Source organism: Odocoileus virginianus, chromosome 1, assembly GCF_023699985.2.
Source record: "Odocoileus virginianus isolate 20LAN1187 ecotype Illinois chromosome 1, Ovbor_1.2, whole genome shotgun sequence".
In the NCBI taxonomy this organism is placed as follows: Eukaryota; Metazoa; Chordata; class Mammalia; order Artiodactyla; family Cervidae; genus Odocoileus; species Odocoileus virginianus.
The window spans coordinates 51,939,685-51,966,447 of NC_069674.1; the positions used below are offsets into that span (position 1 = coordinate 51,939,685).

General features: G+C 43.2%; 1 protein-coding gene across 14 annotated transcripts in view; it reads right to left on the reverse strand.

Annotated features, from left to right (window-relative positions):
- Positions 1-26,763, reverse strand: part of PDE1C (phosphodiesterase 1C) — a 585,243-nt gene that overhangs the window by 305,646 nt on the left and 252,834 nt on the right. Inside the window, exons 1-2 of one of the 14 annotated variants that reach the window (XM_070468278.1) lie at positions 1,862-2,324; positions 1,161-1,276 (exon numbers count right to left, since the gene is read on the reverse strand). The exons of 9 other annotated variants lie outside the window; for them this stretch is intronic. In XM_070468278.1, coding sequence (XP_070324379.1) covers positions 1,161-1,261 — 101 coding nt within the window. In that variant the 5' untranslated portion in view covers positions 1,262-1,276; positions 1,862-2,324. Of the gene's footprint in view, positions 1-1,160; positions 1,806-1,861; positions 2,325-26,763 lie in introns of those variants that run through there. 4 more of the 14 variants (XM_020908900.2, XM_070468295.1, XM_070468284.1 and 1 more) reach the window with 4 other exon arrangements.

Consider the following 26,763-nt stretch of genomic DNA (forward strand, 5'->3'; position numbering starts at 1 on the left):
TTCCTTTAGAAACTCTGAATATCCTGGTTGGAATATAGTCTCCCCCAAGATGAAGATAACTCAGATCAGTGCCTTTCTGACTTGTTTTGGGGTATGTGTGTGTGTGTGTGTGTACGTGCACAGGCATACATGTGTGCTTTCAAAAACATAACTGCAACAAAACAAACTACACAGGAGCTGGTTTTCCTATCACCGCCCTTGGTAGGAACAGAGTATCTGGAAAATATACTTGGAGAAAACCTGTTTTTTTTAACCTGCACTAGATATTTGATGGCAAATATCTGGTGGTTATGGAAGGTATCTTTGGAACCTACCTGGTCAACTGAGAAGCAAGCCGTAACCATACAGCTGTCACTACAGCTTCCTGACTGGGATAACCAGCAGTTCATTGTTTAAGAAATCTTTTCACAGGAAAAAACATGTACTTTCAGGTCACTTCTCCTCAGCACCCAAGAACAGGCAGAACCCAATGAAGTGAATGAAATTCAGAGATCTCTGTCCCTCAGTCCAGCTAGAATTCTGGCCACCATATTGAAAACAAATGACCTGTTTCAGTGTTCAGATCTTGCTAGGAAACTCCAATATTGTTTCTGAACCCTACTGTCTCCAAAAACAGCCCTTCCTTCCAGTAACTCTTTTCCTGCTAGAAAGAATCCTAAGAAAATATCTGAAGTTGCAGTAGGCTAGGGAGAGAAAGAGGAAGGTTTAACAGCCAGAAGGCATATTGAATTTGAACTGTTGGTAAGTTCTTGGACCACCTGCCAAGGTGTCTGCAAGCATTTTCCAGAGAATAACTCTTCCTTCGATTAAAAATCTGTGATCTGAGTCCCCAAACTTTTCTCCCCTGATCAATTAAAAAACAAAAATTCTCCATGAATATTGAGCTATAGTGTAAGTGAAATCTAAGGACATCTCCCCTTCCTCAAAGCAAGCATGACTTGGAAACAGCAAGGCATTCTACAGCACTCAGAAAGACACGTCTCATTGTTGAAAGCAAGGCAGCAGTGACTGTAATTAACTAGGAAGCGGTTGTGGAACTTCTCCCGCTGTATTTAAAGGGCCAGGCAGGAGTGAGAGTGAGCAGTCGTGACCGGGGCTGTGTAGTTAAAATACTGATGAGAGAGGGGAATGAGGCAAGAGAAGTAAACAGGTTTACTTACAGCCCTCGGAGCCGAAGCCAGATTTTCTCGATCTGTTCGGGTTGCAGGTATTTCAGAGAGTTGCTCTCAAATTCTTCAATCTCCTTGGTGGGCGACTCCATAGCTGCAGGTTATCACTGGGAGTGAGGCCCGAGTGAGTTTGGGCTGTCCCCGCCCGCCTCCTGGCCCAGTCCAGCCCTCCAGCTCCAGCCCGGCGCCGCGCGTCTGCCTCACTTTCTGCGTGCGCTCCCCTTTCTGCGCCCCCCAAATCCTGGCTTAAAGCGGGCCCGGAAAGCCGGCGGCCCTGGGCCCAGATGCCCCCCGGAGGCAGCTGCGGGAACCAGCCACGCTCCCGGGCTAGTGCCAAGGGTAGGAATTGTGCTTTTGCTCTAGGAGAAAGCACCTCGGACCTACTAGTATTCTTTTTTTCTGTCCTCAAACAGAGCCGCGGGAGCGAACCGTGTGGCTGCTGAAGTACTGTAGGGGAAAGGGAGGCCCGAGAAGGGAGGAGAGGCGGCGAGGAGCGAGAAAGTGAGAAGGGGAGCGCGGGGAGAGGGATGAGCCCAGAAGGAGCCAGCGCGCGGCCGCTCGGTCTGACCCTGAGGACGCGCACCCTGGCTGCGCCAGCGCCCCCTGCCCTGGGGCGCCCCGAGGCTCCCCCTCCGGGCCCTCTCTCCCTGCCTCGCTGCCTTCGCGCCCCTTCTCTGTTTTCTGTCACTTACCAGCAGCTCTGCTGACAAGCGAGAAAACTGACAACTGCGAAGAGCCGTCCGCGAGCGCGCAGGGGCCGGCGTCAGGTCTGGCACCCGCGGGCGCGGAGGGAGGGGCGCGCGGAGCACCGCCGTCTGCGGGGCACAAGCTCGCGGGGCCCCAGCCCCGCACCCGGAGACCCGCGCGCGCCAGGGCGGCCCGCCGCGGCGCAGGGCCCCCAGCCCCGCGTGCCGATGGCTCCCGAAGCCCGCACAAAATGAATAGCACGGCACCACACTCGGAAATCCCAGGGAACCGAGGTCTGTGTCCTCTCCGGCGGCTGGTGGGGCAGACAGCCAAGGTGAGGTTCCGCGGAGTTCGTGCTTGGAGATTTCATTCACAGCGCTCACTTCCACGCCCGCCAGAGAGCCGGTTCCATTTTGAAATATTAAAGCGATTGACAGGAACTAAAGTAACCACACATCACACTTAGAAACTCTCGATACAGTCTTCCTAATGGGAGTCTTCATCTCTCTCTCCCCTCCCCGCCGCCAAAAAAAAAAAAAAAAATTGTGTGAGAAAAGGAAAATATAAACAAAAGTAAGGCGGTAGGAGTTTCCACTGACAGACTCTCAAAGGGTCCCTGCAGGGCTGTGCTGGGCAGATGTTGACAGTGGAGAGGAGTTTCAGCTCCAGGAGGCTACAACTCAGTATCTGAGTCCCCGGAGGTCATTCACAATGTCAATAAAGTGAACTGCTCAAACAGAATGGGATCAGGTATACAGTAAGGAGAGGAGGGAAAGAAGTGAAAGTCGCTTAATCGTGTCCGCCTCTTTTCGACCCTATGGACTATACAATCCATGGAATTCTCCAGGTCAGAATACTGGAGAGGGTATCCTCTCCCTTCTCCAGGGGATCGTCCCAACCCAGTGGTCGAACCCAGGTATCCTGCATTGCAGAGGGATTCTTTACCAGCTGAGCCACAAGGGGAGGCTGGAGGTGGCATTCAAAAAGAGACCAAAGACAGAAAAAGGAAAACTTCTGACAATTTGATTTCAGCCCTGATGTCACAGACTGGTGGTCAAACTCCCTTCTAAATACAGCCATCACCACTTCCCAGGGGCCATGTCAAACCTGGGACTCAGGGCTCCTGAGATTCAAGACACAGCTTCCCCCATAACGGTGTTTTCCTCCACTGGAAGTTAATGATTCTTCCAGTTACACTCCCAGTATTCTTTTTCTGTCCATCAGATATTTGCCTGCTTCTCAAAATTAAGATAAATGTAAAGGTGAGAACTAGCTTTTCTCCACTGCTCAAGTAAAATTCCATTCAAGTGGCCTCGATAAAGAAAATTTTAAGAGTGTTTAAATCCTAAATGCTCATCCATTGGGAAGTGGGCATTTATTTTCCAGAAATTAGAGTTAAAAGTGATGAGGATGGCATGGCTGACCCCATTCATTCCAGTGGAAAAGGTATCTGCTTCAAGGTGAGATGACAGAACTTTTTGACTGAAAAGGAATCACACACTCACCTACAACAATCTTAAGTCACCTCATTAAACTTGGTCCTTAAAGAGTTTCTGGAAGCACTTACAGTTCACTGAGTTGAAGGCAAAGGCAGGGTTAAGCAGTCAACATATTAACATAAAATTCATTTACCTAGATGACACCAATTTACTCACCCAATGTCACCAAGCTCAGAACAGTGACCTGGTGGAATCGGACATTAAGAGGTTATTTTAATGACTTGTTTGGGGGATGCAAGAGAGGTATGATACCCAAATGGAGTTCCCATCAGACTGTATACCTTGGGCAACCTGCTATCATAATATGGAAGCACAGTAATGATAATAATAGTGAGTACATATTGAAACTTTTTACAGTCCCAACCCTGTTCTAAGGGCTCTACACTCACATAATACCAACAACAATATTATAAAGAAAATGCTATTATTATCTCCATTTTATAGTAGAAAACCAAAGCACAAGGAGGTTATCTAAACCTACCAGAAAGAGAACTGAACTGGAAAAGGCCAGAATTTGAGTTATGACTCATTACTTTATCCAATACAAAACTGTCCCCTTCACAGGATCCCATTTTCCACATCTTTAAAGAATTTATGCAAAAAGTTTTTTATGTCTGTTTCACCTTTACGATTCTATGAGGTCATCTGGAGAGAACTGGGGAGAAGAAATGCTGAAAAGAAAGATGCGTATTGCTGAATACATACTTTAACTACATCATGGTTTCTCTAAGGACTAGCCTAGAATGAAAGGATAGAAGGGAATTTAAAAGGATGATCCTCAACTTCCTGCCCTCCACCATACCTATGGCTTTATCTTTGTGTTACTGGGATGTTAATCAAGTCAGAGAAAAGTGAATTTTGGAAGAAAAAGGAAAGAAATCACCTTCACTTTTAAGTAAGCTAATCAGAGAAGGAGGACCAAAAATAGTCTTTATAAGTTTGTGAAGCATGATTTTGTTTCATTTTAGAAAAGCTTTAAAAAAGTAAACATGTATGAGAAAGTTAACTTTTCTTTATTTTAGAGCCAGAGTAGTTTTTGGAGCTGGAGGAACCTTAAAGATAATCTTAATTTATACATCTTCAAATTCTTTAAGCAATAAAATATTTTATTTCAAATTAATATCTTATAAGGGATTTTAATACATACCTCAGATTTAAAAAGTAAAGAAAGAGCTGCTCTTGTTGAATGGGGAAGTAGAGTCATTCGTTCTCAGGGTCAAAGCCCACCTCTGCCTTTTCCATATTCCATCTCTGAGTAACCAATGCTCCCACTTCACAGATGAGAAAACTGAGGTCAAAGTACCATAAAACACCTCAGGATTCCTTGCTTCTCATTGAAGGTTTTCTAAACCACATCGGAAAGAGTTTGTCCTCTCTCTGCCAGCAACATATTACTACTTTTGGATACACTATGTTATTATGTCACTCAGATTCTGTTGTCTCTTTATCTACCACAGACAGGGTATGCTTACATGCTGTACCAACACAACATTACAAGCTACAATTTCCACTGGCAACCTTGCTTTGGAGGTCAGTTTCCATGGCAACTTCCTATCCCAGCTTTTTGAGTAAGACCTTTTAGGAAATCTTCTATGGTAAAACATAATTAAACATAGATGTGCACATATACATAGATATACATAACGTATACATACATACATATAATAGCCAAATTAATAATCCACCAAATCAACCTACCTAAGGAGGTAAAAGACTTGTACTCAAAAAGACACTGATGAAAGAAACTAAATATGACACAAACAGATGGAAATATATACTGTGTTCTTGGTTTGGAAGAATCAGTTATTAAAATGACTATACTACCCAAGGTAATCTACAGACTCAATTCCATCCCTATAAACATATCAATGGTACTTTTCACAGAACTCGAACAAATAAACTTACAATCTGTATGGAAACACAAAAGTCCCGGAATAGCCAAAACAGTCCTGAGAAAGAGCAGGGCTGGAGGAGTCACGCTCCCTGACTTCACAAAATCAACAGTCATCAAAAGCCACGGTAATCAAAACAGTATGGCACTGGCACAGAAACAGACACAGAGATCAATGAACAGGATAAAAAGCCCGGAAATAAATCCATGTGTCTATGGCAACTAATACAAAGGAGGCAAGAATATACAATGGAGAAAAGACAGTCTCTTCAATAAGTAGTGCTGAGAAAACTGGACGGTTACATGTAAAAGAATGAAATTAGAACATTCTCTAATACTATATACAAAAATAAACTCAAAATGGATTAAAGACCTAAATTAAAGACTGGATACTATAAAACTCCTAGAGCAAAACATAGGCAGAACACCCTTTGACATAAATCACAGAATTTTTTTTTTGATCTGTCTCCTAAAATAAAGGAAACAAAACCAAAAATAAACAAATAGGATCTAAGCAAACTTGAAAGCTTTTGCACAGCAAAGGAAATCATTGACAAAATGAAAATACAACCAACCTAATGGGAGAAAATACTTGCAAATGATATGACTGATAAGAGATTAATGTCCAACACATATAAACTTAAGATCAAAAAACAAACAACTAGATTTAAAAATGGGCAGAAAGATAAACTGATATGACACTTTTCCAAAGAGGAAAGGAAATGCCTAACAGAACATGAAAAGATGTTCAACATCTCTACTCATCAGGTAAACACAATTCAAAACCATGAGGTATCACCTCACACCTATCAAAATGGCTATCATCAAGAAGAATAAAAATAAAAAACAGTGGGGAGGACGTGAAGAAACTTTGTGCACTGTTTGGGGGATGTAACTTGATGCAGCCTCTGTAGAAAACAGTATGAAGATTTCTCAGGAAACTAAAAATAGAACTACCATCAGTTCAGTGCAGTTCAGTTCAGTTGCTCAGTCATGTCCAACTCTTTGTGACCCCATGAATCACAGCACGCCAGGCTTCCCTGTCTATCACCAACTCCTGGAGTTTACTCAAACCCATGTCCATCGAGTTGGTGATGCCATCCAGCCATCTCATCCTCAGTCGTCCCCTTCTCCTCCTGCCACCAACCCCTCCCAGCATCAGAGTCTTTTCCAATGAGTCAGCTCTTCACATGAGGTGGCCAAAGTACTGGAGTTTCAACTTCAGCATCAGTCCTTCCAATGAACACCCAGGACTGATCTCCTTTAGGATGGACTGGTTAGATCTTCTTGCAGTCCAAGGGACTCTCTGGAGTCTTCTCCAACATCACAGTTCAAAAGCATCAATTTTTCGGCACTCACCTTTTTTCACAGTCCAGCTCTCACATCCATCCAGCAATTCCACGCATGGGTATCCAAAAAAACCCAAAAACATTAATTCAAAAGATATGTGCACCCCAATGTTCATAACAGCATTGCTTACCATTATCAAGGTATGAAGCAAACCAAGTGTACATCAACAAGGGAATATCTAAAGAAGATGTGATATACATACACAATGAAATACTACTCAAATATTAAAAGGAATGAAACTTTGTCATTTGCAGTGATATGGATGGACTTGGAAGACTCTATGCTAAGTGAAGTAAGTCACACAGAGAAAGGCAACACTGTGTGATATCTCTTATACATGGAATCTAAAAAAAAAAATACAACACACTAGTGAATAAAACAAAAAGGAAATATACTCACAAACTAATGGTTTGTTGCAAACCACCAGAACAAACTAGTGGTTACCAGTGTAGAGAGGTGGGACAATAGAGGGATGGGGCAGGGGGATGCAAACTACTGGGTGGAAGATAGGTTACAGGGATGTTTTGTACAACGTGGGGAATGCAGCCAATATTTTGTAACAACTGTAAGTGGAGTATAACCATTCAAACAAACTGTATAAAAATAAAAACAAAAAATAAGATCTTTGGTTCAGCAATTAAAACGATTCCCCAAATAGACAAAGAATAACTTAACCTAAGTACCAAAAAGCCTCTGCATCATCCGCATTAAGGATCATAAGATCAGACAGAAAGTGAGCTCCCTGTACATGGCAGAGTTCAAGCAGAAGCTGCATGACCATCAGGCAAGGGCATAGGAATCAGGCTTTGCAAACATAAGAATGACCCCTCAGGTCCCTTTCACTGTGACAATGTCACAAGTCAGTAATAACCACCACTAACCACACCACTACCCTTACTGCTTATTGAGAACAACCATGTGCCAAGCTCCATGCTAAGCGCATCACAGGTTGGTTCATTTTCACCCTCAATGAAACACTTCAGGAGAATTCATTATGCCCATTTACGAGCTCCAATACTTTGGCCATCTGATGCGAAGAGCAGACTCTTTGGAAACAACCCCACTTCTGGGAAAGATAGAAGGCAGGAGGGGACCACGGAGGATAAGATGTTTGGATGGCATCACCAACTCAAAGGACTTGAGTTTGGGTAAACTCTGGGAGTTGATGATGGACAGGGAGGCCTGGCGTGCTACAGTCCATGGGGTTGCAAAGAGTCAGACATGACTGAGCAACTGAACAACAACATTTACAAGTAAAGACAGACAGGCTCCCAAAAAGTCTGATCATTTTTGCAAAGATGCACTGCTATAGGGATAAAGCCAGGTTTTAAATCCAGGCCAGAGTGCAAAGTTCTTTTCCCTTAGTTATATCTCCTCCCTGAAGACACATAAAAAGACAAAAGATATATAACAGAGAAGGTGGAGCCGCAGGAGCACAGTTGAGGGGTGGGGGGAATCAAGGAGGTTATATAGTAGAGATAACATCTGAACTGGATCCTGAAGGTGGTAGGTGGATGGAGGCAGGTCATTCTAGAAAGAGGGAACTGTATGGAAAGAGACACAGAAGCGTGAGAAAGGGTGGAGTGTTCAGCAATCCACAAACAATTTTATGTGGCTTGACTATAAGTGCATGACTAAGAGTAGCAAAAGAAAGTGCTAGAGGGGTCAGCCAGACCTGTATGGTCATGGAAGAAGTCTGGGCTCTCTTCTGTGGATGACAGGGAGCCATGAATACTCATCTTCTAGCTTTGAGATTATGACCACTTGCTTTGACCTCCATGAAACAAGCAGTGCCCTTGATAGATTTTTCATGACTTGCCAATGGCATCATCTAGAGTCTGTTGATGGGGAAATTCCAGAGAAGCCTTTAGGACATCACAAGTGGCACCACTGGGCTCAGCAGCCCCTCCTTCCCGCCTACACAGATGTGAGCCACTGTCAGCACAGGCTCTTCTCTCCCACAGGCTTTTCTTTCTGGCAAGGGGCCTCTTTGGTGATGATCACACTGCTTTCCCCCTTGATTTCTTCTCTTTTTGGTTTCAAAATATGGGGCAGACTCTATACCAGGAACCACCTCCGCCATGAAAAAAAAAAAGGGTGCAAAAAGAGAAAGTGGAGTGATGAAGCCCAGAGGATCTAGTCTCCGCCCCACATGAAATGCGGCTCATCTATCCAGAGTATGGCCCAGAGAGTCAGGGAGAGGAGATGGGAGGAGAGACAGGATGGAGTCCCAGGGGTTGTCTGATGTAACCTTCATGTGACCCAGTTTTTGTCCCTCTCTCTGGAAGGATCCTTCAGTTCCTCTGACAGGAGAAATTCATGTAACCCTTCCAGTGGAGGTGACACAGGAAAAGGAAAGGACCAGGAGTAGCTTTGAATAACATGGGACCTGGAACAAGGCCCTTGTTTTCTGTGGCCAGGGCTGGGCTGGGCTCAGTGACCTCCGCATCTTTCCCCAGCTCTCACATCCCTGACTCGAAACCTGCACCCTGGTCTGAGCTAACTAAGCTTTTCATGGACCCAAAAAAGCTGTAGGAAAACCTGGAGTCTGGCTCCTGGCTAGATTTGACTATAATAAACATGGCGGCTAGGTTAGCCAATGGAGTCATCCACCTCTTACCTCTGAACAAAGTGGTCTGATGGTGACATGTAACTAATGCAGATCCAGCACTGGTCCTTTATGGGAGATGTCATGTGGCCTTTGGGAAAAAGAAAGTCTACTTGTCTTTTCTCTGAGATAACAAGCCAAAAGGCTTGAGGTTATCTTGGCCCTGGAGTTATCTTTTTTTACCATGTAGAGAGGGTATACCAGGAAAAAAAATGACACCAACATAGAGAGAAGCAGAGAGCAGAACTAAAGAAAAAAAAAAAAAGTTAAAGGATATTCTGAGCTCCTTGATCCTGCTATGCTTACCCATGAACTTTTAAGTTATATTAACAAAATAAATACCTTCTATCCCACCCCATGTTGTGTTTTTTTTTTCACTTAAACTAGCATGAATAAGGTTTCTGTCACTGATGACTAAAAGAATTCTAGCAAATACAACTCCTCTCTTAGAAGACTTCTGTAAGTTTTAAAAAAAAACCTGTATGACCAGTATCTTAAACTCTGAAGGCTCTCATGAGACAACAGTCTCTCCCCTATCTCATATGTCCAACAGCACATGAAAGAAGGGAAGCTGGAAGGAGATTTTATTTTGATAAAATCTCTGATGTTATATATATAAATATATATATTTATTATAAATATATATAAAATATATAAATCTCTGATTTCTGATAAATAAATCAAAAATTGTTTCAATAACTTTCTGATAATGGCCTGTCAAAGCACTGCCATATTATACACGTTAGCCCCTCCAAACAACCCTAGAATGAGTGAAACACACTTTATTGTTATCCCCAGTTTAGAAATGAAGTGGATGAGATCTGAGAGGCCTCTCAGCTGCCCTCCAGCTGGTCTACCCTCCAGCCAGTGGCCGGGGAATGTGACAGCACAAGGCTTTCCTGACTCCTGGCCCCAGTGGCCACCCTGCCTCTCAGAACACACTGCCAACCCAGCAGAATTAACTTGGCTGTACTAATGAAATTGAAAATCTTGTTCATGTAAAACTGCTGATGCTATAGTCAGCCAAATTCTGACCCAAATGCACATAAATTGGCTGGTTGTTCTTATATCGCCATAAAGGAAATTTGAATATGAAAGCCTCAGCGTTGAAAGGGACCTTAGCCGTCCCTTTACCTAAGGTCTACTGAGAGCAAAGCGCAGCCCAGGCAGGTTCCATAACTGCACAAGGCCCAGAGCTGGATGTTGGTAAAGCCGGGACTAGGAGCCGTGTCCCCAGAACCTGGCCCAGGGCTCTTTTATCTCTGAACTTCTTCCCGGGTCTCAAAAACAGCTCCTGTGGCCACCCAAGGATTTGGCTCAAGGGTTGATTCACAGATGAAAAAAAGGGACGTCCGTTCGACCCATGGGTCATTGGCAAAGGCTTTCCAAAAGAAGAATTCAGAGGAAGAGAAACTCCAGGAAAGTGGAAACAGGTCACAACAAGGAACGGGGAGTGATGGGGGTCAGGGGGACAGGAAAGGGACAATGCAAAAAGACGGATCTGCAGCCAAAGGTGGGCCTGAACCACCACAGGAAAGCTCAGTTTTTCTCTTTTTGCCGATAAGGAATTGTGAAAATCTGCTGAGCAGGTACGTAGCAGAAGCAAAGTAAAATTATGATCTAACAAGTATGATTTATAAAGAAAGATAAAAATAAATCTCAAAAATTGTTTTTGAACAGCCACCAGAGAAGATTTGAAGATTCTTGTCTCTGTACTAAGGAAGGTTGGGGGGGGGGGGGTTGAGGGCAGCGGTGGCAATCTCACAAATAAATGCTGGAAACTTTTAAATTGCACTCACTCACTCATTCAACAAACATTTTCTTAGTGCTTACTCTTTGCCAGGCACTCTGTGATGGTAGATATGCAGAGGCCAATAAAACATCCAGTGCCTACACTATGAAGCAACCGTCTAATTAAGGTACCAGAGGCTGAACAGATTATAAAACAATAAATACATCATTATAAATTGTGAAAAGTGCTAAAAAGAAAATAATCAGAAACTGTTTTCTCCAGTGTAGGAAACAATGGGAGTGGGACCTATGTATAAATAGGTCAAGAATTTCAACCAGCTAGTGCTCTATAACAAACCACCCTCTAAAATGTAGTGGCTCAAAACAGCAAACAAAGCTTTTATCTCTCATGACTCTGTGGGCTGACCAGGCAGTTCCTCTGCGGGTCTTGTTTAGGGGTCTCTCATGAGGCTACAGTTAGATGGCTATCAGGCTAGAATATCCAGTCCAATATGGTTTTACTCACATGTCTGAGGCCTTGGCAAGGGTCTCCCTCTCTCTCTTTCTCTGTCTCTCCCTCTCCCCTCTCTCCTCCTCCTTCTACACAGTCTCTCCATGTGGCTTGCTGAGACTTCTTTAGATGGCAACTACATTGCAAGAGCAAGTGTTCTAAGAGGCAGGAAGTAGAAGCTGCCAGTCATCTTAAAGGCCAGGCCCAGAACTGGCACAGTATCACCTCTGCTGCATTTGACTGATTAAAGCAACCATGAGGCCCATCTCTGATTCAAGGGCAATAGAAGTAAACTCCACCTTCCAAGGCAGAAGGGCGGGGTGGAAGTAACACAGATTTTACAGCCATCTTTAGTCCACCTAAGTGGTCAGGGATGGCCTCTGTGAACACGTGACATCTGAGCCAACACCTGAACAGGAGGAAAAGCAGTCACCCAGGTAATAAGCCTGAGAAAAGCATTTCTGATAAAGGGGGACAGCATAGGCATAGACTCTGAGCCAGAAAGAAGCATTTGATGGGTCAAGGAATTGGAAGAAGGCAACTTGTGACTGGAGGAGGGACCTGACAAAGGGAAGTCTAGCCTGGAATTGGGTGGTGGAAGCAGGTGGGTGGAGCCACAGCAATCTTGAGGGCAGATTTATGGGCCAGCTTTCCCTTGAAGAAAAATGGGAAATCATTAGGGATTATAAGAGATGTGTGTTTATGAAGGATCACTGGTTGCTATGTGAAGAATGGCTGGAAAGGAGCAATAATATCCTCTGGCTTAAGCAAAGATGCTAAATGATCTCAAAAAGTGACCTGAACAGAGGAGGGACCCCAGACACATGAGCTCCAGTATCCAAAATCCACAGTGATAATCCTGAACTAATTCGTCAGTGATGATAAATTCATTTCCTTATTGGTAGGGTTACTGTCTGAACAACAACAACAAAGAGTATGCATAGCCCATACATACAAAAATAGCTAGCATTAGAATAGAGTAGATCTTCCCTGGTGGCTCAGATGGTAAGGAATCTGTCTGAAATTCAGAAGACCTGAGTTCAATCCCTGGTTTGGGAAGATCCTCTGGAGAAGGGCATGGCAACCCACTCCAGTAGTCCTGCCTGGAGAATCCCCATGGACAGAGGAGCCTGGCGGGCTACAGTCCATGGGATCACAAGAGTCGGACGTGACTGAGCGACCAAGCACAGGGTTACTACAGGATTCACTAGACTACTCTCCTGGATGACAAAGATCATGAGTGTCTTGTCCACCACTGTCCCTCAAGTGCATAACAAACCAACTGATCAATGACAAAATGGGCTTCTCAGAGAAGGACTGTAAAATTTACTTCATTTATGGCCCAAGATGATTCCTGCCATAGAAACTATTTTCAAAGAGCAAATCTGAGACATGGAAACAAACGAACCTTCAACTACGCCAGAAGCCACTGTGGGATTATCCAGGGAAAGGCAATAAAGCCCAGGTTACATTTTGGTGCATAAAATGTTAACTTCTGGTTATTTGGCAGCTTCACCTCCAGAGAAGTTAAATGTTACTTTCTGTGTGATTCAGCACACAAAGGGAATGAGAGATATTAACTACTCCTGATGGTATTTCTGAAATTGTCCTTGGGGACATTTAAGTGGTCCATTCAAGTCCCCGTGATTCTCAGAAGTGCAAGGGTTGTTCCAGGAGAGTAAAAGAACAATGTCTCCATGAATGCCTTTCACCCACACATTTTTGACAGATTCATGCTCATAAAAAAGACCCTGAAGGCACCTTGATTTGGCCCATAATCTTTCACACGTCAGACCCATCACAGGTTGATATATGATTACATTTCTACTTCCAAAACAGAAAGACTCCTATAAGCAAGGAGTGGGACTTGATTTATGGAGAAGAACGGAAACTTATGGACACAACTGAAAAGTCATTAGCATGCAAAGCAAATTAGGAAAAAACTCTAAAAGCACTGGGTGTCTCTCTTACCACCATGGAAGCAGGTGGACCCTCCAGTGAGGGTTATGTGACTTCCTCACAGCCTGGCTAATGTAAATGAAGAAACAAACATTACTGTCTTCATTGGGATTTAGGACGCACTTGAGAATTTTAACTAAGGCACTGAAAGGGAAGAATGCTAAGTCCTTGAAAATACCTCCAATCAAGTCAATTAAGATCCTGTTAGATGCCACTCTGCTTTCACCATGGGTAAACCAAACAGAGCCTTCCTAATCAATTAGTCTCTAAATAAGAAAGATTTCATTTACTACCTCCCTTTCCCAACCCAAGCACAAAAGCATTCGTGAAAACCAGTCTCCATTTCACCCATCCATACAGCTCAGCATAAGTGCCTTCTGCATTCGGTACAGACGTCCATCTCATCTGTCCTGGAAGTCGGAATTTTAATGATCATAATTTTAGTGTTCATAACAATTTTCCATATGTACTCCAATTCTATAGTATATGATTCAATCCACCAGAAACCAACCGTTTCTGCCAGCTCAATGCTAAGCAATCCCTAAACATGTTCCGATTGCCTGAGACTGGGACCACTTCCTATTAATTCACTGCAGGATTTTTCTGTGCCTGTGTTCCAGAGTCAGCTAATCAGAGAGGAAATTTTAACGCATGACCTTTTCAAAAACCTCTCCACCTCCCACAGCAAAGCCAAACTTGGTTAAGGATTTATTGATAGAGGGCTGGTCATTTACTACTGGTGACCTCCATAGCTTTATTTGGTAACTGTGGCTTTTAGAAACGTTCTCACCAGAATGAAACTGTGTTTATGTCACAATATTGGCAAGGGAGGCGTGATTATAGATTTTTATTAGAATTTCAGTGACAGCCTACCTCCCACTATCACTATCTAGCCCTGGAAGTCACGACTAATAAATGCATCATTATAAACCATTTAAAACACAAAAGAAAGGGGAGAGGGGAGGAAGGAACAAAAACCACTCCTGAGAAAGCTACTGAATATGCCAAGGCAAAAGAACTTGGGAAAATGCTGTGACTGAATTTTTTTTTTAAACCAATTAAGCAGGTGCTTACATTTGCGAGCTTATCTGAGTTTGCTCTGCGCAAGTACACGTGAACACATTATTCTGGGCGCCTGGCAGCAGCCGGGCCCACGTCATTTCGTGCCGCGGGCCGAGGCCATCCCGCCAGGCACTGGCAAACACTCCGCCACGCGTTTCTTGTTCGTTGGGTCGCCAAGGCGGCCGGAGCCCCGGGCAGGCGGCCCGATTTGTCTCAGCTGCCGAGCACCCCCGCGCCGAATGAATCTATAGTCCGTCAGCCGCGCTTTCACCGCCGCAACGGATAGCGCCCCCGAGGCTCCGTGACGTCGCCGGGTGTTTGCAAAGCAGAGGAAAATCCCTCTTCGCACCGCGGGCTCTGACCTCACTCTCCCGCGGAGGAGAGCGTGATGCCCTGCCTTTAATCACCCGTGAAGCGGTGCAGGGAGAAGCCCGCGGAGGAGAGGCTGCGCGGAAATCGCCCCACCGGGGCTACCAGATGTGACACGCTTTTCACCTTTGGAGGGAAGTAACATTTTGCAGCAGGATTCTACCCTGGCCTGCCTCCAAGGGACACAACAGAGAGAGAATACCCTTCCTGTTCTCGGCAGACAAGGAGCGTGCAATGCCGCTGGAAGCAAAGGGCCAACATCAATAATGCATGGGGATCCACGGCTGACATTTTTCAGCTATCTGGGTAATTGAGCAGTTGTCAAAATACAGCTCTGAAAGGCCACGTGTGCACAGAGCCGTCACTGTTCCTGAAAGGGCAGGTTTAATCCTGGATATCGTCCAGAGGACATAGCCAATCCTCCTTTCCCCATAGACATAAATATTGCTACCAATAGATAACCATAACATAGTGTACAGTTAATACCAGTAATAATAATAAGGGCTACTCTCTATCATAGGTATGTATGTATGCACTTCCCTGTTTGCAAGCATGATATCCCATGATACCTTCACACTGGCACCTGCCCAAGGCCACACTGTAAGGGGCAGAACTGGATTTGAACTGAAGCCTGTCATTGACCTGCCCCACTATGGGGTCTCTCAGACATACCAATGTTTTGTAAAGTTGGGAGGTTAGCACTCTGTGCCTGAACAATTAACAGCCCTCTGTCCCAAAGCCTTCAGATGATGGTACTGGGACTCTGCGATTACTGACCACTTCAACCATGTTTAATTAAGCAGCTGTACAAATAAGAATGAGGACAGTAGAAAACAGCCCATTGCCCAAGGCCACACTTGCAGAGAGTGGCCGTGTGGGACTAGAAATGAGCTCCCACGGAGAACACTGGAAGGCACATCTCAGGTCCACAATACGGTGTTAATAACTGCAGTCACCATGCTGTGCACTAGATCTCCAGAGCTTATTCATCCTGCAGAGCTGAAACTCTGTACCCTTTGACCAGCATCTCCCCGTTTTCCCTGTCCCACCACCCCTGGCAAGCACTATGCTGCTCTCTGCTTTTATGAGTTGAACTGCTCAGAGTAAACCTCTTTTTTTTTTTTTTGACAACTTTTTTTTTCAATTTTTATTGAAATATAGTTGACTTACAATGTTGTATTAGTTTTAGGTGTACAGGTGAGTGATTCAGATAGATACAGATAAACATACATTCTTTTTTCAGATTATTTCCATTACCGGTTAATACAAGATATTGCATATAGTTGCCTGTGCTATCTAGTAGGTCCTTGTTGGTTATCTATTTTATATACAGTAGTGTCTATATTTTAATCCCAAACTCCTAATTTACCCCTCCCCATCTTTTCCCTTTGATAACCATAAGTTTGTTTTCTATGTCTGTGAGTCTATTTCCATTTTGCAAATAAGTTCATTTGTATCATCTTTTTTAGAATTCACAGATAAGTGATATCATACGACATTTGTCTTTCTTGGTCTGACTTATTCCATACATGTTGCTGCAAATGGCATTATTTCATTCTTTTTATGGCTGAGTAGTATTTCACTGTGTACATATTCCACATCCTCTTTATCCATTCATCTGTCAATGGACACTAAGGTTGAGTCCATGTCTTGGCTATTATAAATAGTGCTGCTATGAACACTGGGGTGCATATATCTTTTCAAATTATTGTTTTCTCCAGATATATGCCCAGGGGTGGGATCACTGGATCATATGGTAGTTCTATTTTTGGTTTTTTAAAGACTCCTCATACTGTTCTCTACAGTGGCTGCACGAATTTGCATTTCCACCAGCAGTATAGTAGAGGGATCCTTTTTCTCCACACCCTAAAAGAGTAAATCTTAAGTGTTCTCACCACATACACAAAAAAGGGAACTATGTGAGGGGACAGACATGCTAATTAGCTTGATGGTAATCATTTTACAACATATACATGTATCAAAACATCACTCTGTACACCTTAAATATATACATTTTTTATTGATTATAAATAAATATAAATAGAGCCTCAATAGAGGCTTGCCTGGTGGCTCAGAGGGTTAAGAGTCTGCCTGCAATGAGGGAAACCCAGGTTTGATCCCTAGGTTGCGAAGATCCCCTGGAGAAGGAAATGGCAACCCATTCCAGTATTCTTGCCTGGAGAATCCCTGAGGACAGAGGAGCCTGGCGGGCTACAGTCCATAGGGTCGCAAAGAGTGGGACATAACAGAGCAACTTCACTTTCACCTTCACCTCAACAAGGCTGGGGATGGTGGAAAGGAGCTTTCAATTCTCATTATGATAACTACTTTAATCATTCATTTGAGGGTCTAGGGATTAGATCCACAGTCTCAGAAAGCCACAGACAGCCAGGCTGACGTCCCAGACCTCAGGGGAATGTACTGCATAGGTTTCACAGGGAGGCATGCTCTCTTCCCAAGAGTTTCAAATGACAAAAAAGGAAAACACAAGCATACTCAGAAACAGAAGTACAATTAAGGACTTCTGAAAAAAACACTGCATATCACAGAAACAGGAAACTCTTCCATCACCCACTCCCTTTCCTTGCTTTTGCCTGGCAGCATTTTTCCTTCTCTCCAAGCAGAGAGGGGATCACAGGAAAAATTTCACTTGCTCGATTCATTAAGGCAGGGCAAAGGAGATACCATTTTCTTGCCTTTGAAACTCCTCTCATTCCTTTCATCTAATTTTTCTCTTACAAGAAGCAAGAAATCAAAACAATATGTTTTCCTGGAATGATATATGTAAATGAAGACAAAATGATGGGAACTGGGATTAAATGCTGCAGAGCTGAAAATAACGCATGGGGCTAAGTGAGCCAGCAGCCTTATTTATGCTATTTATGACATAAATAGCAGTCATAATAAAGTAATAATACTTCTGCATTTAACTCTTTGGGATGGTCCTTTTCTCAAGCTTTCCAAATCAGAGTGCAGAATTATCCTGAGGGCTGGAGGGGCTCTGTCGTCTGTGATCTGTACTCAACCTAGATTAATGAAGCATTCATAACACCTGTGCTTGCACTTCTTGCACTGTCATCCCAGCCTTCTCAGGGGTGGTTTGATCTGCATGGGAACAAGCCTTGAAATTCCAGTGATACCAGGGATTCAAAAGGCAATGACCTTGACATACCACAGGCTTTTCTCTCACCACCCAGGAAGCTCAGCATCAAGACTGGACAAAAAACTATCTTCTACCCCGGAATTAATCATCATTTCAGAGTTTCCATTACAAATCTTTGTTTAGAGAAGCCTAGAAAAGTAGACCAATCATGGGGTGCTGGAAAGATTTTAAACTTTTACGGATCAAGGCGCCCTTTGAAAATTTGATTAAAAAAATTACAGATTCTGTTTCTACCTATTTTAATCAAATGTGAATACCATGATTTGCATATATTCTTAGGAGGCTCTTTGACCCTCCCAGAGCTCATCCATCCCCTTTTCCCAAAAATCCTGCTTTGGCTTAACAACAACGTGTGTTGCATATATGTGTGTGTTCGCTTTTCACAGCACCAAAAGAAAATGTTACTGCCCTTAGTCACTCGGTCATGCCTGATTCTTTGCGACACCATGGACTGTAGCCCACCAGGCTCCAGTGTCCATGGGATTTTCTAGACAACAGTACTGGAGTGGGCTGCCATTTCGTCCTCTAGGGGATCTTCCCAACCCAGGGTTCAAACCTGAATCTACTTTGTCTCCTGCATTGCAGGCAGTTTCTTTAGCTGCTAAGTCATCAGGGAAGCCCCAAAAGAAAATGGTATGAACTAAACAGGGAAAAAATATTTTTAATATATTCAAGTACTTCAAAAAGAAGGAATTGCATTTAATGAACAATAAATATATGCCAAGTTCTCTACCAGGCATATGACATGTGCTTCTGCAACTACTCTTCTTCACAGCTGTGTAACAACAAGGAAGGTGTCTTTCATATTCACCTCTCTGTTCCCAGTGTCTTTCACAGTGCTGGTGCTTATCGAATACTTGCTAAGTGAATTCACTATTATTAATTCGTAGATGAGAAAACTGAGCCTCCAAGAGATTAACTTACACAAATCAGACAGAGAATGAATGGTCGAGGTAGACTTTGAACTCAGATCTGCCTGCCCCCTCCCCCCTACACCTTGATGAACATTTGATGTGATCTTCTCTGAGACCAAAGCAAAGACACACACAAGAAATTATATACAATGTTGGGGTCCAGTGCTGTGGAAACAGGAAAAGGGAAGGGGGGGGCTGAGTATGAGGGAGGGACAGGTTATAGCCCTGACCAGGGTGGTCACTGTCGGCCTCTCCAGAAGGTGAGATTTGAGCAAAACCTTGAAGGAGGTGAAGGGGTGAGCTCTGCAGAGGAGCAGGCCAAGGAAAGAAGAGCTAGAGTCGAGCGCTAATACAGTGGCAAGCCTGGTGGGCTCATGGAACAAGGAGCTGGTGCGGCTAGAATCAGGTCATAGGAGGGAGGGTCCCATAACAAGGGACTGTGGAAAGGACATGTGTCAGTCACTGCAAGGACTTTGGCTTCTACTCAGAATGAGATGGGAATCTGATGCAAGATTCAGAGCAAAAGATAGGTCTGGCTGCTGGCACGAGGCCAGAGCATGGCAGGGGCCAGGGCAGGAATGGGGAGACCAGGTGGAAGACCACATCAAGTGATTCAGGCAAAAGATGCTAGTGGCTTGGCCAGGTGGTAGCAGTGGAGATAAAGAGAAGCATATTCCCCATATGCAAGAGAAGAATTAAGAATGACTCCAAGGTTTTTGGCCCAAGCAACAAAACTGACATCTGTTTAGGCTCATTCTTCCATTCTAAGAAGGCAAGCCTTAAAAGCCTGCTGTCTTATTCTCAAAGCCTCAAAATCAACCTAGGGAGAAATAATATGATGTTTACAGCTTCCAAAGATATTTCCTTTTTTCTTTTCATAAGAGAGCTGCTTCTCCATATAGCCCTGTGACAAGAGGCAGGAAGAACTTCCTTTAAAAGTGTATGTTTTTCACTTAAGTTTTGGAAAGCAAGCTTTGGAGACTATTTCCTTTGTCTGGCTCCCTACCTTCACGTCTAGGGCTGCATGATCCTCTCCAGGTGGAAGGCTGCAAAATCTTCTCTCCTGCTCTGCTAGACCCCAGGTCAGTACCTGGACTCATGCCTGCTGGCCACAAAACGCTGATGCTTTCAACCAGCTTTCTGAAACTGGGAATTTTAGACAGATGCTAACTTCCAGGTGACCTGAATCTAACACCAAGAGTGAGAAGCTAGGGCTGTCTCCCCTCACCAGGCATTCCTGGTTAGCCTAGGCTGCCAGGCAAATGTCACACCATCAGCTCTGGACACAATCAAAAGAGAATCTGGAGCTCACTTCCGGCTCACACTGCTCAGCCAAGGAGATAATCCACAGAAAGTGCTGAAGGCTTGGCAGAGGGTAAATCTCCCACTGGCTTCCTTTGAGGGTTTGCTTTTTTAAAATGCTAAAATGGAAAAGCCGAGATGGTAGATAAACTATATTTTTGGAAGGAAAAATTACTGCACATCTACAAGGTGCCTGGCATTGTGCTGAGTGTTTTCTAGAAGCACCATCTTGCTGAATCTACACAGCATCTGGTCAGTCAGCATTACTTTCCCCATTTTTCTGAGAAGAGAAGTTTAGAGAGGTTAAGCAACTTACCCAAAGTGCTCAGCTAGTCAGTACAGATTCCAACTTCAAAGCACAGCTTTCACAACAACTGCCTCCAGGACAATAGACAGTCTTCATGTGCCTGGGACTGAGCGGGGTCCTGGGATGCTGGGCTTTCAGTTTTAAATGTGGGAAAAGTAAAAGTGTTCATTGCTCAGTCGTGTCCTACTCTTTTGCCAGCCCAGAGACTATATCCCTCCAGGGTCCTCTGTCTATGGAACTCTCCAGGCAAGAATACCGGAGTGAGTAGCCATTCCGTTCTCCAGGGGATCTTCCCAACCCAGGAATAGAACTTGGATCTCCTGCTTTGCAGGCATATTCTTTAGCAGGAAAGTCTAGGGCAAACCACAGCCAGAGAGTCACCGTAGCTGCCCCTTTAAATGAAAATATCCACATGTAAAATACAATAATTTCACAAATACCTAGACAATTCAGTAGACAAAGTCTTTTAAAACATAACTGAGAAAGTTACAAATACACATCTTTATTCAAGGTAATATGGGCTCCTATGGGGTTTATCTTTAAGAAAAGCAGGTTTCTTTCCCACTCAGTTACAAAACATCTCCTGCAATTATAAGAGTGGAGCCCTTGGTGAGAATATGCTACAGAATATTAACCCCCAGTTTCCTACACATTTTACCAAGATCCATTTCACCAGCTGGTTCCCAAAGCAAGCTTAGTAGTTGTGAGTGTTCCGCAAACCCAGTCCCCTTTTGCATCTGTTTGCTGCAAAATGTCAACTAGATTTCTTGCTCTAGTCACTATATATCCCTGACTAATTTACCCAAGGACTCTGGCCCACTATCTTGCTAAGGGGACATCAATAAATTCGGCTGTTGGGGACAAGTTTCAGCTGCTGAGATCCTAGAACTTGGAGCATTCTCCAGAAGCTGGCTTGCACTACTAGTGCAAGTACTGCTCACTCATCATTCTACATCTCTCTACTCATTTCTTATCCCTAGTTCTTTAAAAGACAGTCTAGCCCTCTGTACTAAATAAATTCTTTGAAGGCAAGGACTAGGTTAATTTGTCCTCCAGAACATATAAGAAATGTTTAATAAATGCATGCTGAATCATCTTGTTATTTCATTAAGAACAATTTTCATACTAAGATAGCCTGAAGACTGAAAATCTCCTTAGGAAAGAGCCCAAACAGCCATGATATTTCTGATGAGGCTAAAGTCGGACAACCACCAAAGACTGTTCATAGGATGAAAAGAGCTGGAGCCCCTCTGTGGGTACACAAGCAATCCCACCTCCTCATGTCAGTTTCTTCCGTCCAGACAATGGCATCTAAACGTGTTGCTCCCAGCAGCCATCCTCAGCTGGATTGGCCTGCCCTTGGCTGCAGTGTGTGCAGCTTGGCCAGAATCACACTGGCCTTGACCTGGGGCTGGGAAGCCCAAGCATGACAGAAGTGTCTGTTCTCATACAGCCCACTCTGGCTCTCCAACACGAGGGTAGCCTTGCTGCATCCTTCTAATATCTCCAGTATGCTGCTTCCGGCAGGGATGGTCCTCATCAACTGAGTCTGCAGAATTAGAATGCTGCTTCTGGGGAAGCTTTTCTTTCTGCTTTTTGAACTTTAGAAACTAGATGTTTCAGACTGTCCTTGTGCAAATGTGGATATGTCCTCCAGGCCCTCATCCCAAATAAGACCTAAACAAACCAGGCTGTAAGCAAAGTGCCTTCAGAAGAGCACAGTCCAAGGCCCCTCACACTCAAACCCTCTCCAGTCTCAACAGGTACCAATCCATATGCCTATCCCATGCTTAGGCCAATATTCCCCACCATAATATGTTGCACAGAATTATAAACTGGCATCATAAAAATGTCCTTTGAGCCTGGATGGGAGCGTAGTTTGGGAGAAAATGAATACATGTGTGTGTGACTGAGTCCCTTCGCTGTTCACCTGAAACCACTACAATATTGTCAGTCAGCTGTACCCCAATACAAAATGTTTTTGGTGTTAAAAAAATAAAAATTAAAATGGTCTTTTGTCAAATAAGTTATAGAAACACTGGATTACAGAGTATGAAGAGAGTATCTTTACTGGAGGACATTTGAGAGCCTTAACATGGTATGGGGTATTATGAACCTCCAAAATGGGTGTAGTATGCAATGTTTCCCAGACTTAATAGATCATGGGAGCCCTCATTACCTTTTTCTTTGGTGGTTCATCTTAAAGCATTGCTGCTCTTCCAGCATAACCTTGGGAATTCAGCTCTAGCCTCATGAACTCATTTAATCACAGAGCAGGTGAGGGACTTCACCCAAAGCTAGAGGGGAGAAAGCATTAATGGTTTTGGAAGATGTTCTTTAAAGCCCTCATCAAAGAGATATAGTGGGCGAGTTTAGACAACTGAATGTTAAACAGAAAATGTATTTTAAAATCTCAAAAACAGAAATCTTTTAATCCTCAGTTATAGCCACAGCGAGCATCAAATACTGTCAAGAGAATAAACCATTCATTCCCCCTGACATCTTATCACATCTCATCATGGCGGAATGAGCACAGGCTTGGGGATTAGATAAACCTACTTTCAAATCTCAACTTTGCTCCTGTTTACTTCTTGAAATCTGACTTGTAGGATTGTTATGAGAATTCAATAAGATAATGAACAGCATTACATAATAAAAATAATTAATATGACTTAAAATTATTATTTTTTATGATATGGAAAACATCCCACAATGTCTTAATGCAAATAACATATGTTCTATCTATACAGAAGATGGTTCTATACCAAGTTCTGGTATATGTCCTGGTACAGGAAAATCTGTGTTAGTTAAGGTTCCCCAGAGAAACAGAACAAACTGGAGATATGTATGTAGGTAGATGGGCTTCCTGGATGCCTTGCCAATGCAGGAGATGCATGTTTGGTCCCTGGGTTGGGAAGATCTCTTGGAGAAGGAACTAGCATCCCACTCCAGTATTCTTAGAATTCTAAGAATATTCTAAGAATATTCTAAATCCCTAGAAAACACATGGACAGAGAAGTCTGGTGGGCTACAGTCCCTGCAGTCACAAAAGAGTTAGATGTGACTGAAAGACTAAATAACAACAACAAATATAGGTAGATACAGACAGATTTATTATAAGATATTGGCTTATGCAAATTGGAATCTGAGAAATCCCAAGATCTAAAGTTGGTAAACTGGAGACCCAGGAGTACTAGTGGTATAAAATCCAATCTAAAAGCCAGCAGTCTTGAGAACCAAAAAAAGCAGATGTTTCTATTTCAGTTTAAAGGCCAAAGAGCCCAATGTCTCAGATCATGCCATCAGACAAGAGGAGTTCCCTCTTACTCAGCCTTTTTATTCTATTCAGGTCTTCCATTGATTGGATGAGGGCCCGCCCCCCACACACACACATTACAGAGAACAATCTGCTTTACTCACTCTATCCATTTAAATGCTAATCTCATCTACAAAGTCTCACAAGCACACTCTGAATAATATTTTGTCAAAAGTCTGGGCTCCTCAGAGCTCAATAAAGATGACACATAAACTTAACCATCACAAAATCTAAATAAAGCTATAAAATTAACCAGGTTGAGTAAATCTGGGATTTGGGGCAGTCAGAACACCACAGTGCCAAGCAGCAAGTCGGAATGCCAAATGACAACCCAACTCCAGTGCCAAGATGCCTGAATAACGGAAGAAATCCCTTAATAAATCTAGCTAGAATGAACAGTTTAATAATTTTGTCTGCTGCCCTGACTGACCCCAAAGATCAGACAATTGTGGCTCCAACTTCAATGCCAACCCTTGGAGAATTGTAAATGAAAGAGAAAATGCTCCAAGCTAACAAACAAGCATCCCCTACTGAGAGAATTTTTTTTTTTTAATCATATAGCCCAAAAAAAAAAAAAATCATATAGCCCTATCCTGTTGGTGCATATTGAAAGAAAAGAGCAATGAAGCACCCCAGCAAACTTTGGCCAGCCCTGAAAAAGTGAACAGCAAAGAAAGCAACTCAGACTGCCACTGGGAAATGGGTGGGTACAGAGGAAGAACAGTTGCCATGAGCACTAAAGCCTCAGTTAGTTAGACTCCAACTAAGCCCACATTCTGCTGGGATCTTTACACTTCACTTTTGTAGTAGGAATGCAAGTCACAAGGTAACCTGACATAAAAGGAAAGAGTAACTAACAATTGCTGTGCACTGATGTTCCAGGCACCATGCCAAGCCCTTTAAAGACACGGACCCACATCATTCTTACCACCACTCTGAGGCTTAGAAATGAGAGAACTGACTTCTGAAGTTAAGTGACTTGCTCAAGGTTATATGACCTTGGAGAGCCTTTCTCCTTATGGACAATAAGAATCATATAAAAGTACTTGCCCTTTCGTTAAAGATGCCACGAAACTCAAATTCAAATCATCTGAATATAATCTCTGCATGTGGATTTAATTTCAATTTTCCTTACATTCTTATAAGCCACATCAAATTCTCTATGAATCAAAGTAGAAGGAGGATGGGTAGAAAACTGAATATATAGGACATCTGGGACAATGATCCAGATTTATCTGATTCTAAAGATTTTACTCCTTTTACTGCACTAAGTTGGAAAGAATTGTTCAATTAGATTTCTGTTTTGTTGTCCTGTCCCACTTATGCACCCATCAGGACTTTCTAGGGTGATTCTAGATCTGTATATCTTAAGCTGCAATAGACCTTTGAGTGATTTTCTCTAAAATCATTCCCATTTTATCTCTTCCATTGAATAAGCTCAGAGCTTTTTTTTTTTTTTTTTTTTTTGTCTTTGGCTGTGCCCAGTCTTAGTTGTAGCATGCAGGATCTAGTTCCCTAACCAGGGATGAAACCTGGACTCCCTGCATTGGGAGCAGAGTCTTAACCACTGGACCACCAGGGAAGTCTCTTGGAGCACTTTTTCTGAACAAGTCAGTCCCCTATTCTTAAAATTAAAAACATCTGTTTACTTCCATAAACAAATGTGGAACTCAAAAGATGTTCACTGCCACGGTGTTAGCGGAAAGGACAGTGATGTCTGCAACTCGTACTGATGGACCTATGTGCAGGGCAGGAATAGAGGTGCAGACACAGAGGACGGACTGGGAGACACAGCGGGGGACGAGAGGGCAGGATGGATGGAGGGAGTAGCACTGTCACATACACGTACCATGTGTAAAACAGAGAGCTAGTGGGAAGCTGTTGTATACCACAGGGAGCTCAGCTTGGTGCTCTGTGATGACCTAGATGGGTGGGATGGGGTGGGAAGGACTCAAGAGGGAGGGAATATATATGCATACATATGGCTAATTCAGGTTGCTCTACAGCAGAAACTAATACAATACTGTAAAGCAATTATATTCCAATTAAAAAAAATAATTGTGTGTGGTAGGAATAACGTGGATTGATGAATGATAGAGATATGGATAAATGCACAGATCTGTGGAAATCAAATATAGCAATTGTTAATTGTACAGTCAAGGTGATAGATATATGATGTTCTCTATACAATTCTATCACCTAAACTACATATTTGAAATTTTTCACTAAAACTGTGGGGGATTCACAGAGAAAAAAAGGCATGATGGAGGGTACCAGGGGTTGGGGGAGAGTTTCAGTTTGACATGATGAAAAATCAGATCCAGGTGAAAATCAATCTGGAGATAAACAGCAGTGATGGTTGCCTAACCATATGAATACACTTAATGACACGAATTGTACACTCTTTAAGAGTTTAAATGGTAAACTCTATGTACTGCTACTGCTGGTAAGTCACTTCAGTCGTGTCCGACTCTGTGCGACCCCATAGATGGCAGCCCACCAGGCTCCGCCGTCCCTGGGCTTCTCCAGGCAAGAACACTGGAGTGGGTTGCCATTTCCTTCTCCAATGCATGAAAGTGAAAAGTGAAAGTGAAGTTGCTCAGTCGTGTCCGACTCCCAACTCTATGTACACCTTACCACAATATAATTAAGTAACTAAATGTTGTAGGGGTGAATTATTCTGAAAAATTGGTGGAGCAACAACAATGGTTCTTAACAATACACAGAAAGGATAGAACAATAAAAGCAATTTGTAAATATTTTTGTGTAAACATGAAATCAAAGTAAAATGTATTAAATATCTCCCCCTCATGAAAAAATAGGTTTAACCTATGAACCTATGTGCAGGGCAGGAATAAGTCTTTATTTAAGACTTAAGTCTTTTTACAAAAGAAAGTTATTCACAGATTCTTTGGTTCAATAAAA